The sequence below is a fragment of the Neopelma chrysocephalum genome, unplaced genomic scaffold (assembly GCF_003984885.1).
Source record: "Neopelma chrysocephalum unplaced genomic scaffold, ASM398488v2 Primary Assembly neopelma1_63, whole genome shotgun sequence".
NCBI lineage: Eukaryota > Metazoa > Chordata > Aves > Passeriformes > Pipridae > Neopelma > Neopelma chrysocephalum.
This window is the reverse complement of record NW_020897720.1, coordinates 10420611-10437463: the sequence shown is the minus strand read 5'-3', so window position 1 is coordinate 10437463 and position 16853 is coordinate 10420611. Positions and strand designations below refer to the sequence as shown.

The 16853-nt window shown below is 44.6% G+C and overlaps 1 protein-coding gene across 4 annotated transcripts in view; it reads right to left on the bottom strand.

The window, feature by feature from the left end:
• The window catches only part of GLRA1 (glycine receptor alpha 1), a 38533-nt gene extending 21884 nt beyond the window's left edge, over nucleotides 1-16649 (bottom strand). For all 4 annotated transcript variants that reach the window (XM_027682631.1, XM_027682632.1, XM_027682633.1 and 1 more), the window contains exons 1-2: nucleotides 15701-16649; nucleotides 296-426 (exon numbers count right to left, since the gene is read on the bottom strand). In XM_027682631.1, the coding sequence (XP_027538432.1) occupies nucleotides 296-426; nucleotides 15701-15756 (187 nt within the window). In that variant the 5' untranslated portion in view covers nucleotides 15757-16649. The remainder of the gene's footprint in view (nucleotides 1-295; nucleotides 427-15700) is intronic.
• Nucleotides 16650-16853: the final 204 nt, after the last annotated feature.

Sequence of the window (16853 nt, the reverse complement as noted above, 5' to 3'; positions counted from 1 at the left end):
AGTTTTTCTCTTAACCTGTAAGATGTTCAGCTCCCTGCCAGTCACTGCTTGGTTTGGCAGGATCCCTGATCCCTACTTCAGTGTATGCTTCCTGTGTGTAAAGTTTTTACAAGGTTGATTCTACTCTGAGTGGACATCTTTCCATGTCTTTCCAGATATGTACAGGGGATCCATGTGCCAAATATAATTAAGAACACCAAGATTGTTCATATTCCATATACAATTAGGGAGGTATTCAGGAGGATTGCATGCAGCTTTCAGTCCCAAAATGAAACAAAGCTGGGTTTTTTCATACCTTTAAAATTTGGTCTGATCCTGGCATCGTATCCTGAAGTTCGCCCCATCAACTTATCCAAGAAATCAGAAGGAGACATGGGTTTGGGGGCAGACCGTGCTGCTGCTTCAGCTTCTTTGGAGGCTGCCAGGCTGTGTGAGTAGAAAGAAAGAGGAGGTTTTAATGTGCATCCCATACTGAGGAGGGTTTGGGGTCCAGAAACAGAGCAGTCAGCATCTTATTCCTGCTGAGGCAGGATGGGCACCCATGTGAATTCCTAATGAGGCTGGTCTCAGCTAATTTGTTTGCCCAGCCCAAACATCTCCAAATACAGAATCCCAGCTGCCACCAAAGTAGAAGAGAGATGATGAGTAGTGAAAATCCTTTTGTGAGTTTAGGTATAGCTCCTTGGCGTGCCACTAAATTACAAATGTGAACTCTGGCGCTGAGCTCCACAGGTAAAATACACTCTGAGATTAGCCTTGGGCTGCAATTACTGCTTAATTACATGGCAAATAGCAAGGAGCACATTCGGTACTCTGACAGCCCAATTTTCCAAAAGGCAGGTAGGATCAGAGCAACCTGGAATTTGAGGTTTAAATGAGCGTCACGTGATGGTAACGCTCGTGCAGAGCCTTTGGGACTGTAGGGGAGAGAGGTGGTTGTGCTTCCCACTTGCTGATCAGTCCAGCATTTGCTATTGGTACCTGCAATGCAGGGTTTGAGTTCAGCTCAGCAACACGGTCTCTGGACTGGGAGATGTCTGGACGGTGATCCTGAAATCACACTCATGTTGGGTTGAGGATGAAAGCAAATGGGGTGGTTTTGGGACCTGTATGGCCTCTGGGGCAGAAGGAGTGAAATAACCAATTTATCTGTGGAAGATGAAAACCTGTGACTGGCAATGTTCCTTCTGGCTCAGTGGGAGTCTGCAGGGTGATGATTTGGGCTGATGAAGTCTGTTGTTGCCATCTACACAGGAAGAAGTGACCCCTGGTACTATGTGCTCATTCTCAACTTTGAGGATGGTTTCACTTCCAAGACAGTTCCCCCCCTTTGGTTATGTGACTTCTACTTGAACACCAGTCTGTTCCCATGCTGAAAGTGTGGTGTAAAATTGCCTAGATTAGCCAAAGAAAAAACAACCCTTGCATTGTGCTTAGGGCAAGAGCTGTCTCTGCCTGTGGGCTCAGGTGCCTGATGCTGGTTGGAGCCTGCAGGCAGGATTGCAAGGCAAACGTACCATGAGCCAAAGGAAGCTGCTCGGGAGGAAGTGAGGCTCATTGCTTCACACTTTGCAAAACTCCTGAATTTTTTAAAGTACAAAGGCCGTGTGGGAACTGACAGAGCCAGTGGGAGGCCTGAGAATGTTTGCAACAGGTACAAGATATTTAGCTACATGTGTCCTCACAGGTGACAGCATGAGGGCCTGACCTTGGGAAATTTTGCAATAGTCAAACCTGATGTTTTTTGAAGAGTAGTGCTAAGTACTGACACAGGGTCTTCTGGGAAAAATTTGGGACAGTGGCTGTGCATTGTATTAATGTGATCCTGCCCTCAAAGACCTGTTCATCCAATGCAAGTTTGAGATGAGCCTCCAAAGACACAAAGGTCTTGATAAGAACATTTTGAGCCATTGAGGTCCTGAGGAATTTTAAAACTGACAGAATTCAACAGTGCTTGGGTGCCATAATTTCAAAATCAGGAATCTAGTACCCTGCATTGCATTGACTTTCTTTTCTCGTGTCAGCAGTGATGGCTTGCCAAGCGATGGTTTTCAATCCTGCAAACTCACAGCTGCAGTCTGGCTTCTTTTGTGAGCTGCAAGAGGGTACTCTGATTACTAGGTTTTTAACGATTAAAAATTAATTTCCACAATGAAGAGGGGAGATGAATTCCAGGCCACTTCCACTGAGAGTCTAAACCTAGGATTTCATTCACCTCTTCATATATTCACAATCCACTGCCACACTGGCCATGTCTGAGCAGGCTGATGCACACTCATTCTTGGTGTTGACCTGACAGGTTGTGGATTTCACTTTTACTCCAGACACAGTGCCCTTTCTTATCTTGTCCCTATCTCTGCTCTAAGGAACTATGCAAAGCCCAAACCAGTGTGTTTCAGGGGTAAATGGGGTTGTGGAATGGGTGATGGTTTTAATTTAATTATTTTTAGGAGGAAAGCGATGGGGTGCAATTGATTTGCAAACTCAGAAGAAAGCTGGGGGTGGGAGGACAATCGATACTGGGCTCGACTACTGCATTCCAATGGAGTGTCTGCATGGCAATGAGTCCAGAGAAAAGATTTCAATTAAGCAGCAAATGACTTGGTAACCAAAGACTCCTGCCACTTCAGCAACAAGATGCCAAATACTGCAATACACTGATTTCTTCTCATTAACTGTTAACTGGAAGAAGTATATGGAAATGGAAAAGTGTGGGGGGGATGAGGCAATACAAATCTAATAAGCATCTAATAAGCTTTAAGTGGAAAAAGATAATTAGAAACTGCAATTCCCCTGACATTTGTTTTAAAAAATGAGGTGAAAAGGCAAAGAAATCAGTGCTGAGCTTTCCTGTAAATTCAGCGTGAAAGCCTGTACTGAATATGTTCACTCACAATGAGTGAGGCTGCTGGTATTTTTTGGGTATCACTTTCTGATTCTTTCCCCATCAAAGTTGCAAGTAAATGAATTTGATGGGCTCAGTTCCTACATGGAAGTATTTATTTAGATAACTGAATCCCAGAAGCATCTGGGAGAGGACCAGACTCTCACAGCCCCACTGCTTTCTGCAGCTTCATGCCCATCTCTGAGCAGTTCCTGGGAACACCTTTGGGGAGGTGCTGGAACTGTCAAACATGGTTTAATGCCTCCTAATATGTGTTTTTAAATCTGTTTGTCTGCTGTGTGTTGTTACCCAGGTGACCTGGGGAGGATGAGTTCTGAGTTTTGTCTAGTTTCTCTTTGGTTATTAGATGTTTTCCTATAATGACCTGGTAACAGCTTCCCCCTAGATTTAACAAGAAAAGGCAAGAAAGGCAGGGGATGAAGGAGTAGCAAAGCCTTTCCAGCAGCAGGCAGATGAGTCAACTCTCTAGCTTAGAAGAAATAGTAGAAAACACCACTGGGAACTACAGAGAGGCTGGTCCACCCCACTGTGCTTTAGATGGATGGTTTCTCTCTAACAGAACCTCAAAAATCTTCACTCTGGTTGTGACAACTGAGCTTTGCAATGGCAGTTTAGCTCAGACAGCACTCAAAATACAACTAGCTTCTGTTCTCTTCCAGGTCTGTCTAGACTCATGCTGTGGGCTGCCTTGGGAGCTTTCTAGGATTTTCTCCATGCCTTTCCTTCTTGCAAAAGCACCCTTGAAAGTCCCACAGGACTGTTCATCTGCTGGCCCGGCAGAGGCAGGGAGAGCAACTTGAAAATTATTGACAATAGAAGGAAATTGGAGATTTAGAGTGTGTTGTGGTGGTGTTGAAAGAGAAGATTGATTCTGTGAATAAACAAAGGGAGGCAAAGCACGTAACAAAAGCACCGAGGCTGTAGTTTGCATTGGTGTAAGAGTGTTGTCTGAGCTGGGTGTCTCGGCGCATTTTAATAGCAGTCAGACAGCGGCTTATCTTATTTATGCTGGTGTAATCCCTAGTGGATCTGGCTGAGAAAGTGCCATCAGGCAATCATCACAGCCACTACAATGGGAAGGATCTCTTCAAAGGGTCGATGAACTAGCATAATCTTTTGTGATATTAATGCTGGCTGTAAGCAGACACCAGCAAGCCCCCAGGAGGTCCAGCCCACGAGCAGGATAGGAAGGTGAAAACTGATGGAGATGAGCAGCTCAGCTGCTCAGGATTGCATTCCTTAAAACACAGCAGTCAGGCTTTGCAGGACACCTATCACTGCTTTCTCCCAGCCTATACAGGCACTGTTTACTCTGTCTGCATTATTTTGTTTCATCGAAACAGATGATATATTCTTATAAACAATTATTTGGTTTAGAAAGTGGCTCTTCTGCAGTCTGGACATGTCTGTTTGTTCAGTTCCTGGCTCCCCAGTTGGCTGTTTCCTCCTTCTCCTCTCATTTGCATGGTCCTTGTGCATTATTTTCATGTCTTTTTCTTTTTTTTTTTGAGGGTGTGCCTGTGGCTGTCCATCTAATTAAGTCCAATATCACAAACTGCCCTGTTCTGGTTGAATGCTGATACTAAGGAATATCTTTTTGCAAACTAAAAAAAAAAAAAAAAAAAAAAGGAGTGATGAAGGAATTTAATTAGCACAGGGCCTCTATTCCCTTGTCAAATGATTTAATTGTTAATCATTAATTCTGGATGTAAAAAAAATCATGTCTGGAAGCAGAAACAAACTCTTGCAAAACAAGTGTTTGCAGAGGAAATATCTCTGCAAAGTGTGAAAGGCTCAGGTCCCTGTGAAGGTAAAGTGGTGCCACATCAGTGGCTCAAGAGAACAGCACTGGGTTTATTTCTCTGGCTGGACTCTCAGAAGAAATGGAGATACCTAACCCCTTACCCTGGTTCAGTGCTGCTCAGCAAAGCTTTCTGATGTGGTTTGTTGGGAGTTTATTTTATTTTTGAAACGCAGCAAGCCAGAAAGCTTGGCAGGGATGTGTTGGGAATAGTGTTCAGGTGAACTGCCTCACATTTGTCCTTCAAATGCTGTGTATTCTGTAAGTAGATATCCCAAGGGAGGGAAATATCCATCAGGTCTAAGGCAGGCTGAGGTGAGCAGAGTGTTTCCCCTGTTGCCTTTAAAGCCAGGCTGGAGCAGTGTGGGGGCTCAGGGACAGAGGAGGATTCATCAGCTCAGCTTTATTGACTTCAGCAGGCTCTGAGAAGTGCAGTTGCAAAGAACATCAGACAGCTGGGCACAGAAAGGCCTCGTGCTGTCCATGATTAACTAGGGTTGCCCAGGATAACTCTCTCCTCACTCTCCCAGAACCATCTCCCTGGTCCCTGAGCAGATACTGGAGCTCAACAGAGCCCAGCCTGGATTCAGCCTCTGCCAATGCTGGAGCTGCCTGTCTCCATCTTGTCCTCAGCAGCTGGAGAGAGGCAGGAAGGACAGACAGAAGATTGTCTTGGTGAAATGAAAAGGGGCAGCCCTAAACTCTGCACCCAGACTGTTATTTATGACTGCACACCAACATGTTATCTGGAGGGAACTGCTGCCAGACCCTGGCTGGGAAGGCTTGGCAGAGACTGCAGGCAGACTTTTTATTTTAATGATTAGATTTACTATCAAAATTAATAGCACAATCAATATTGATATGCAATTCAATTAAAAAGGATGAAACTCATTGCCTGCATGTTTTTCTCCATCACCTTGTCTGAATTCCTGGCTTACAGCATTAGAGGAGGGCAGGATAAAGAACAGTGGAGGGTGGGTGGAAGAAGAGAGCCCCAATACTATATTTTTGGCCCATCATGGTGCTGAGTAGAAGGAGCTGTGAGTGTTACAGATGTGCTGGTTGCACAGCAGTGGTTGCAGTCCATGTGGTCATGCTCAGCTGCTGGTAGTTACAGCCCCTGCCCCGCGGACATGGGGTGTGCTATGGGGGTGAAGTTGCAAAGTTAACTCTCAGAGGTGGGGAGGGAATTTGGACTTGGTTGTTTTCTTGATTCAACTGAGTGTTTATGCAACAGAGGCATGGAAGAGGCCTGGATGTTGAGACAGGAGAGGAAAATAGCTGTGTACAGTGAGACTGGAGAACTACAGAATTCGAGAACCTGTGAGGACATTTCACTCTGAGAAAGAAATGGGCAGTAAACTACTACTTGTCCCTGTTCATGGCAGGAGGGGGTGACAGGAAAGAAAGAGTAGGCTTGTTAAATGTCTCTGTCCTGGATGGTTGTGCTCTGTTGCTGTGAGCTCTTTAAACCAATTCTAGCTCTTGCACCAGAAGTAACTGCATTGCAGTAGTCACAGGATGTAATCAGTTAAAGTTTTAACTCAAAGGATCCCAGAGCACTCTCAAATGTCCTGCACAACCCATGTTGCCACTGGTCCCTGTGGCTGTACAGGAGGAGAAGAACTGGGAGGCACTTTTCCATGGATCTCAGGGAATTAACCCTCTGTGATCATTCCTATCCAGGGAAAGCTGCAACAACTTTACTGAAGTGAGAAAAATCTCTTCAGACTGCAGCAATCCGATGTCTCTGTGTTCCACTGCCACATTCCTGCAGCCCATGGCTCCTATGCCATATGGCAAAACACCCTGTCCAGAACTATAAACCATCCCAATTACACTGATTAACTCTGTGGAAAGGCACCAGCACTTGGAACATTTGCTGACGCTGCCTGGACAGAGCAACAAGAAAATAATAAATGATTAGACAATCGGCTGAGGGGGGAGAAATCTGCCCAATGTGTATAGCTGAGATGGGAAGAGCACAGGGAGACCAATGAATTGCGTGGAAATAGTGCTCAGTTGCATGGCAGATCTCTGCTCTTACAAGGATTGTTGTTGAGTGATCGCTCTTGCTTATTGCACATTAAAAAAAAAATAAAGTGTTTGTTAAATTAGTTTTCAAGCCACAGGCATTCTCTCTAGTGACATTCTCAACTCAATTCCCTCTTCCAGAAGCGTCTACAGCTCTTGGAGCACACGTTGTGACTTTCTGGATATGTGTGATCCTAAGCCACTGAGACAGGTTTGAAAACAAAATTCGAACAACGGAGAAGCACAAGTCAAAGCTTGGGTTTTAATCACTTGAGAAATAAACCCAGCAAACACCAGCATTGACTCTTACCTGTACATATACTGAAGGGTTTACAGAGAAGAAGAAAGTTATAATTGCTTTTTTTTTTTGTTGAAAAACAAAGGGATAAAAACATCCCTGCAAAGACAAAAGCATCTGTCTAGCTTCACACGCACTGAATATTCCTTTTATAGTCAGGGGGGCTAGTCAAATACTTAAAGTTATGCATAGACAGCCCTCCTGAATGCAGTAGATAAAGGGGGAAAATGTCTTTAGGAGATGAGGCTTCATAATCTAGATAACAATATTCTCTTTACTGGTGTGCTCTTGATTTAGTGTTTGGACGGAGAGCTGTGGTGGGAACCTCAATTGATGTCAGAAGGTTTTAGATCACAGACCAGACAAGTGTCAGAGAATTACGAGAAATCGTGGATGCTCTTCTATCTATAGCTCTGCAGTCTCACTATCAGTTGCATTTCCATCAGTTCAAATAGCTCACTACGGCAGCTCTTTAAAAATTAGTTTTAGCTTAAGGATTTATGCTGCTCGTTAAGATTGGGTGAGGATATTGTAACTTTTTTTTTCCTAAATCAGAAGCAATATGAATGGAATTCTTTTAAAAGAGATGAAATATGACATGCAGTGCAGAGTGGGTTTTATCTTCTGAAGTGAAACTTTTTGCTCCAGATCCTTTGAAAAGGCCACCTGAGCTAACCCCTGTAACCTACCTACAAAATTGTGGGTCTCATAGTAAGACTGGAGTTCTCTGATGTGCATATTTTGTGCTGTGTAAAATGAGTTGTGTGACAAGAGAGCTCATTTTGGTATTTTCTGATGGAATTAATTGTTGCCATTGCAACACAAATACCCTGCTAGAGTTGAATATTCCCTCTGTACTGTCTGTGATTCCTGTGTAATTTATCAGTTTATTCATGAACTATAATGAAACATAACTTCTGGAATTAATAACTGAGCCCCAGGTCCCCTGCCCAGGAGGGCTCTTCTCCTCCCGACTCCAGCTGCCCTCTTTGGTTTCTTCAGCTCCCTGACCAAACAAACTCCATCTTTCCAACCCTGGTGCAGGAGAGCACGTTGTGTTTGATGTGGCTGGTACTTTGTCAGCCACACTGCTGGGAGATGATTCCAAAGCCCAGAGCTCTGTGTCAGGGTGTGATGGATGGGGCTGGATGCTGGACGATGCTTGCAATTCTCAGGCACAGGAGGTGTCAGGAGAGGTGGGATACACACATTTTGGTTTGTAAATGAGATCTTGGGAGACCTGGTGCAGCAAGAAAGCCTCTGTTGTGTGTGGGTATGCCAAGAACTAATGCCCTGCTCAGAGGGTGAAAGCACTGGGAGCAAACAAAAGACAGGATATACCCCATAGAAAGTCACTTTTTTGTCGGCAGCCTGTGTTCACAGTTCTTACAAGATAAGAAAAGGGTCCCTCACCCAGGAACTCAGAGCTTCTCTACTCTCCACTGGGGTAATACCTGTGGTGAACAGATCCTGCTGTAATGGGGGACTGAATCCATCGTGCACGGGGACTCTTGGCAGCAATAAGGACATTTGGAGCTAATGATTTTTTAAAGGGTGCTGATAAAAGCTGACCCTTGTGTGCTTTCAGGTTTTTTAACTCCCCCATAAAAGAGGGGAGGAGGGGGTCTGTGCTTGGGGCTTTGTACAATGCATCTTTTTTTAGTGGCATCGGCTGAAATAAAAGAATAAAAAAAAGAAATCAAGGGAAATCACGTAAAGGTGAGAAACCCATGATTTTGGCTGGATTTTCTGCACGATTCCTGGCTCAGCTGCATTTTGCCGCTGAACCACATGCGCGCGATAGTGGTCTGATCCACCACCGATCCCACTTCTGTTGCTGTTTAATTGATTTGTGTGTTTGCTCCAGCCCTGGCGGGGGCGGGGGGAGGGATTTGCATTCTGGGCGAGTGGTCGCAGGCGTTGCTGGCAGGGCAGGCACCGAGGGGAGCTGCTGTCGGCGGCTCCGCTCTGAAGGCAGCCTGTGTGATGATTGATTGCACTGCAAGCCCTGCTGTTCCAGGCATGCGACACTCCTCGTCTTGGCAACCTCTTGGTAGTGTGTTCCCTCTTCTCCCACCCCGCAATGAGGCACTGATGAAAACTAGAGAGTTCCCTGGCTGTCTGCTCAGGCTTTGGGATTTTTTTTGTCTTCTTGTTTTTTTCCTCAATTTTTTTCCTAGTGGGCCATGAGCCTTAGTGAAAGGATGAAAAGGGACAAATCATAAGGAAAGCAGGGATGTAAAAGTGTGTTCTTTTGTTTTCCCCTCCCTTTCAAAGTCCAAATTTCATGGGGTTTGGTAAATTAAGATTTCCCCTGCTTTTCTCACTGGCACTTAGATCCAGCAGAGATGTGTTTACAGGATGCCAATTTTGTCTATGTACCAGCCAGATGTGGTGCAGCCCCCAAATCAGCAGCTTACCATGGTGCAATATATGGATGGAACAATTGTCTGCATAATGGGGAGTGCTCAGCATGTGTAACGATGGGTGCATCTGTCTCTATCTATTTCTGCTCTCTGCAGGCCCTCTCTGGGCTTTGGTCTTACTGAGGGGACAGAAGCTATATTTCTGTTTTTTCAATTTCTGTGCCTCAGTCTTCTGAGGTATCAGAGAGTTTTAAGAGCAGCTTGCAGATGTGTGTGTGATCTATTGCACCAGTGGGATCAAACCATGCAGACCTCCAGGACTAGATCAGCTAAAGCATTATCAGTAGTTTCCCAAGAGGTGAAGGGAACAACATTTTGCACCAACCAATCATCTTGACTAAGAAATACCAATGCAAACCAACTCCGCTGGAGGGAAATGGTTCCTGTTGTCTGGCTTTGTAAACACAATTTAAATTGTTTGGATACTTTGGGGGAAGGGTGAGGGAAACAAGTCAATTTTATTTTTGTCACTTTAAGGGGAACTGACCTGCTGGATTAGCAAGATTTTATTATGCCGAGTTCAAAAAGTTGCTCTTTTCTGGGCTGTGCAAGTAGGTCTGGGAGTCAGCAGCCAGTCTGGTGTTGAGTTGTCTGGTCATGGCTGCTAACCATCCTTCCAGTGCCTTGCAGTGGAGCAGCAGCAGAAATTCCTGCTTTTCTCCCTTCTTCCTTTTTGCTTCATTTAACCCAACTTGGTGTTGGGTTTTATTGTGGTGATCGTTTTTGTTTGGGTTTTTGTTTGTTTGTTTTTGTGTTTTTGGTTTGTTTTGTTTTTAAACTGAAATTATCAAACATTCTTGGAATGACATCTTTTGTCAATCAAAAAATTGAATCAAACCATGTTGGGGTGGGTATGCTGGAAGGTGAAAGCAGGTGAAAGGGTTTGAGCCCTTTTTCTTGAATGGTGTGAGGTGCACAAGTATAACCATAATTCATAAGAATAGAAATAATTTGTGCTCTTGCTGATAGATAAAGGTCAGTAGAAAGTATGCCCGGTAATGAGAGCAAAGGGGTAATTTTCTGGAAATAGTGAGACCCTGATTTAATGTGCCACAACAGTGAGAGCTGATACAGGCAAATAAACCAGATGGAAGTAAAAATTTGTTAACAGCTGATCTGCTGTCCTAATACTGGCCACTTTGGGATTCTCAGAAAAGCGCCAAGTTAAAGAAAATGAGCAAGTGAAAATAGGTGATGTGATTTAACATAATTAAATGTTGCGGTTTGATTTGGATGTTATGATTTTTAAAGCAGGAGTTACTTTTTAAGACCCTTGTCTTTCATCAGTACCTAAATAAAAATTATATTCATTAAGTGATCTGACATCTTGTGCTTGACACTGAAATTGGGAGAGTCCTTTTAACCTGCATGCTGGGATGAAATGAGAACAGACCTGTCTGCTGGTTTTCTATTACAGATGAATGATTGCTGGTCGGGGCTGGGATAATAAAGTAATTTAATTTTGGACATTGATTAACTTCTTAATTCAGTTGTTGGGATCCTTAGCTCATGAGGATTTGGTGAGATGAATTTCATAAGCAAACAAGAAACCTGTTTGCCCAAGACCAGGGAACTGCCCTGAGCTGTTGTTTACAAGTTCTTTCCTCTCTGCCTGGAATCACTTGGTCAGTAGCAGAGTGAACTTTGTAGCCTTTAGTCTGTGCTGTTAAATCTGGGGCACTGGGAGTCAGAGGGCCCTTTGCTTCTGATTTGCATCCCACCTAAGGGTCTCCAACATCTCTTTAGTGAGAGGAGAGAAATAAGGGGGGACCAAATTCTCATGTCTGAATTCTTGTTGTTGAAGGAAGTCTCTGTAGTGCCCTTACACGTAAGGGCAGGATCCCACCATTCCCTCCACGTATCAATCTCTTTCCTGAAGCAGCTCCCCTGAGATATTTGCACAGTAAGTTTGTGTTCTGCCAGTGGGACTTGCTGCAGTGTAGGGTAATGTTCAGAGTGAGCCAAGGTGGACAGCCAGTTTGTGTTACCTAAAATCTGTGCAGCGCCAGTGCCTTGGAGACGAAGCATATTTTATTACTGCATGGGAGAAACTGCAATGTTGTTTTGTAATGTTTTTTGGTAAGCAAGTTAATTATTTAGTGTTTTCCTGCTCTTTGTACTCAATGTAAGGGGGTGAAGGAAGGGGGCTGGTTTTTTGCCCAGACATTTGTGGAGCCTTTCTTTTCTTCTGAACTATCCAAATAGCAGTTCTGGAGTTGTTTAAGGCAGCTGTTTGGAGAAGGTGGTTAAGGTCAGACTGTTAGAAAATGTTTTGCATACTTTATGTTGATTTGTCTTAATTGCCTAAAATCCAAGAGAATCAGGATGCCTGCCTGGCTGGATGTATTAAAGTCCCTGCAGAAGGCAGGGTCCCAGACATTTTGTGCTTTTACTGTGATGACACCAAATTAATTTTTCTTTCCAGAATGATTTATAAAGGTTTCTAGAATTGTCTACATTGTCACACTTTCAAACCTTAGACGTGTAACCCTTTTAGTGGGGTCTCTAATGGGGCTATTAAAGGTTGCAGACCAAAGCAACTAAAGAGTATCCTTAGAGCCATCTAGTCCAAGACTTTGCTAAATCATTTTTATTTCATGGAGGAGATGACAGGCTCGGCAGAGGCACAACAGGTCCTAAGGCACAACTTCTAATAGATTTTAGTAAGCATGAGGAAAATATTCTTTAAGTATTGAGAATATCTGCTATGCTGTTTCGCTTGTGGCTCTGGAAGTCTCTGGTTGGTGCTTCACTCAGGCAGCTCTGAGATGTTACCTGGCACTGCAGAGCTATAGCAGGAACCTTAGAGGTATGGTGCACATTATACTCCTTTTTCTTCACCTGCCTTTCCTTTTGTGATATTTTTGAGAGGCTGAAACCAGCAGATCTTCAGTCACCCTAACTTGTCAAGACTGTCTTAGGAAAGAGTGTCTTTCCTCCCCCAAAAGTTAAGAGGTATCATATTTACAATGGCACCTTCTTGTTTTAACAACTGGAAGTTAAGAGCTCTGTTACTGACAGAAAGGAATATAAACACGCCAGTTGGAGCAATCCAGTAGGGACTGAGGCTGGCAGCAAGTTTTAGCCTGTGACTCACTTGGAGCAGTAGCCTTGAATCACTCCTGCTTGCTGACAGATTGCTGTTCAGAAGGGGCCAACTCTGATCTTGATTCAGTGAAGGTCGTGCTGTGGATTCCTGATGTGCAGAAGTACAATTAGGACAAAAATCAGGCCCAAAGAATTTCAAAGCCTCACAGGACAGTGTCCAGTTGGGTAAGGAGTCAGTTTTGGGATATCTTCTATGTCCTAACTTGTACAAGGTGCATTCCTACCCCCAGCTTATGCAGTGGTGTTTCTGGACCACTGCAGCAATTAAAATGTGATGGTTCAACAGAAAGTCCAGGCAAGATCACCACGGGATAGGGGAGCATTTTGTTCTGCGTGAAGGAATTCACAACTGAACGTGCAGTGTATGTAGTTAGACTTTGGGAGAATGATTGTACCTGTCTCCACAGATACAATCAGAACATCTGGAAATCCCCCTGTGAATATTGTCCAATTTATTTTAAGGAAGTCGGATTTTGCCTTACTGAGATATCTGTAAGGAAAGCTTGGTCAAGCTGCCTCTCAGTCTTCATCTCCCACCCCAACCCAGCTTCCATCCCTGCCTCTATCCAGGTTCTCAGTAAATGCCTTAGTCACAGCCAAGTGACTGCAGTCTGAGAAAGGCAGGTAGCAGAATGGGAAGTGCTCTTCCATAAAGAAAGGCATGTTCGGAATAAGCCACGTATCACAAACTCCTTCTAAAACACCCCAACTGTAACAGAAACAAATATCATATTGGCAATACCATAATGTTTGCATTCACACACCAGCTGTTACTCTTTCCCACAGGGTCTTTTTTTTTAAAAGGCTGGTGGAGGAAGATTTTGTTAAGCAACAAATCTAGTCTTATTTCCTACATTGGCTGTATATAATTTTCCTTGGAACACTGGATTTTTAATTTTTTTTTTTATATTTGTGTGGTACATGTACTAACACATAATGGATTCTCTTTCCAGAATATTTTTGACAAACTGACAATAAAACGTGGTGCACTCTGTAATTTAAAGCCATGCATACTTCTCTTATGGATTACTGGATTATCAGATTTGGGTTTGTTAAACATTGTGTATGAGTGAATAATTGGCATGCTAAATTTATGAATGACTGTTAATGAATAAAATTCTTTTACTGAAACTGAAATAGCAAAGCTATTCCTGGACCAGAAAGGCTGGTAGATTTTTGGCCTGTAATTAATTGAACATGTAACACAAAGCGGGAGAGGAAAAAAAAGGAAAAACATTGTGTAGAGTCAGTTCTAAGCAGGAATTACTGATTTTTTTTTTTTTAATTATTATTTTTTTCCTGCTTGGAAAATGATTGCAATATATAAAGCAATTTGATTTCATCCTCCCCCAGCAACTGAATTAAAGCATTTTCAAATATTCTTAAATGTTAATTTTGGGAAAACTAAACTTCCAGAAATACCTTTTGTATGCAATATAACCTCATCATATATACCACATATGCATGTATATAATTTATGATACTATGAAGCTTTTCATTAGAATCTGAAGTGACTTGTTTACCAAGGTTTTGAGTGCCCAGGTCTGTACTTGATGTGCTGAGAACCTCTAAGTGCTCACATGTGTTGAGTGATGCACAAGTGTGTATCGATTTCACTTGTTCAGTCTGTTCAGAGGAGACCTGGATCGAGGCTTCAATACCAGGGCCATAGGAAATGCAAGCCTGAAAAGACTCTTTTATTTTATTTTCCTTTTGCTTTCTAGTGTTTGTGCTGTTTAATCTCGTTTGTTTGTTTGGGGGCTTTTTGTTTTGTTTTGTTTTTTTACCCAATGCTTCAACACTGTTTTTAACTAAGAGTTTATTGCCACATACATGTTCTCCCTTTCAATCCACCCCACTATATTGTGCAGTGCTGTGATACACTTGTGTCTAAGTGTCACAAGATGAGAAAGGATGGCTCCGAAGTATCGGGTGCTGGACATGGCTTTTTAGAGATTGATGATTTTAGTTATTTCTAGAATTTATTTTTTGGCTTGCCTAAGCATTAAATGCTTTGAGTTCATGTTGCAATCTTGCTGTCTCTGATTTTCTGTGGAGTTACAGAAAAAGTGGGGATATCTCGATTTTTATGCCTGGAAAGACTTTAGTGTTCAAAAGGAAAGAGAATGCAAGCTAGAAAAGTCTGGCCAGTATCAGCAGGTCTGCTACTGTGAATCATAAGGTATTATACCAGTGATGTATATTCAAATAATGTCCGTGTTTTCCCATTAAACTACAACATGACACTTCGGTAAAATGCAGAAGTAAGAGCCATGCAACTGAAATGAAGTCTAAGACTGATGAACAAGTTCAGGTCATGACAGAGGTTTTTTCTCCAATTGTATTTGGCATCTCTCACTTGCTACAGCAGGCTGCATCTTTTGTGCAAATATAGGAGCTTCTATCTTCCAATATTTTTTTGTCCATTTAATAAAAGCACTGCAAGGATAGATGGACATGAAACAGTTCTTTAAGACTAAAGCTGTTCCTTCTATCTTGGCCTTAAAGAGAAACGGAACATATCTAAACCACAGTCAAAATATAGCTGGGTGATAATGAACATGACTGCAAAAAGCTCCCCACGTCCCCTTTGGCTTTCACTTATATTCTGCGAGGGAAGAATACTCAAAACAATGTAAAAGAAAAAAAGTTCAGAAGGAAGGAGATTATTTCTTTGCTTTCTGTGACTTTAGAACAGAGCAAGCTGAGGATAGAGGGTGAGCCCTCACAGATGAGCAGTGCAAGCATCCCACGGAACTCACCTGCAATATGAAGAATGGGGAGGGGGCGAGGTGGGAATATTTACCCGGGCAAATTCAAGTGCAGCATTGCCAGCCGCCACTAGCTGTCACTTTGCAAGCAGCCGGGGTCGGTGTTTTCAGCACTGCGGTTGGCGAGATTGCGGTGCTAATTAAACGGAGTAACTCCCAAAGCCGCGGAAAGTCCCGAGCCCAGGGGCTGTGCGTGAGCCGGGCTCGGGGGAACCGGGGGGGAGGCCAAAAGGCAGCTCGGGGAAGGCGGAACGCGGCTGTCCTGAGCCGAGGCTATGCCCGGGGGCTGTGCCCCGAGCTCGGGCTGGGCACGGCGCTCCAGCCCGCACACACTCCTCGCGTAAAGCCGAGCCTTACCTGAAGAAAACGATCGTCTCCCACACGTAGACTCCGAGCGCGTTGACGTTGCACATTTTTCCAGCTCTCGCTGTTTGTTGTTGTTGGTTTTTTTTTTTTTTGTTGTTGTTTTGGTTTGGTTGTTGGTTTGTTTTTTTTTTTTGTACTCCGTGAGGGGTGGGCCGGTGGGGTTGGCCAATAAAGTAACCCGGCACTTAGGGAAGAATCGGTGGGGGGTGGAAGCGAACCACCCGTGCCGGGGCCGGGGCGCGGCCGGGAGGGTCCGCTCAGCACCGCGGAGAGCGGCGGGCCCCGCTCAGCACCCGGACAGCGCCCGGAGCGCGCCCGCCCAGCACCGCGGAGAGCGGCCCCGCTCCGCCGCCGCCTCGGCTCGTCCCTCCTCCGCCGGGGCCCCCGCCACCGCCACTGCAGTGCTGCTGGGGCCGGAGCACCGGGCTGCCCGCGCCGAGACCTCCCTTCAGCGGGATGTCGCTCCGGACATCAGGCTGGCGAGAGCGGGAGGCGCAGCGGGTGTAGGTTTGCCATCGGGGTGGCGGGGGTGAGGTGGGAGGTGGGGGGCGCGACGACCCTCAACAACCCCAGGGTTTAATCTCCGCTGCCGGCCGGGGTGTCTTCCTAATTACATCCACAGGAATTTGTCAGTGTGGAGCCGTGCTGCAGTCCCGGTTGTGTCGCTTTCCTGCCCGCCGTTTGGATGCTGTTGATTCCTGCTTCCTGGGCTTTTTTCCTCCCGAATAAGTTATTGCTGCTGTAGGGAAGGTGTCCCATTGCTCAGGGCTAGAGCGGAGGGGAGCGAAGGGGAAGTTTCTTGGGAAGCACTTCCATTGTGCTCGGAAAGAAAGTGGCTCACTGTCCTCCTAATGCATCTCATTTCCCCTCTGCCCTCTCTCCCCTGCTAGGACTCGCCAGATCTTGGGAGTTTCTTGCTGCATTAATTTACTAAACTAAAAAAAAAGGGAAAAAAAAAGAAAAAAAAAAGAGGGGGAGGTGGAGATGAGGGAAGGCAGAGGGGAGGGGGTAACTCAGCCTCTCCACCATCCCAAGGCCCTCCTCTTAGCTGTGCTCATTGGTCTCGGGGCTGAAAAAACTACTCTAGGACGTGGTTGGATAAACGCATGTTGTTCAGCAGAGGCTGTTAACCTTTAAAGCGCTG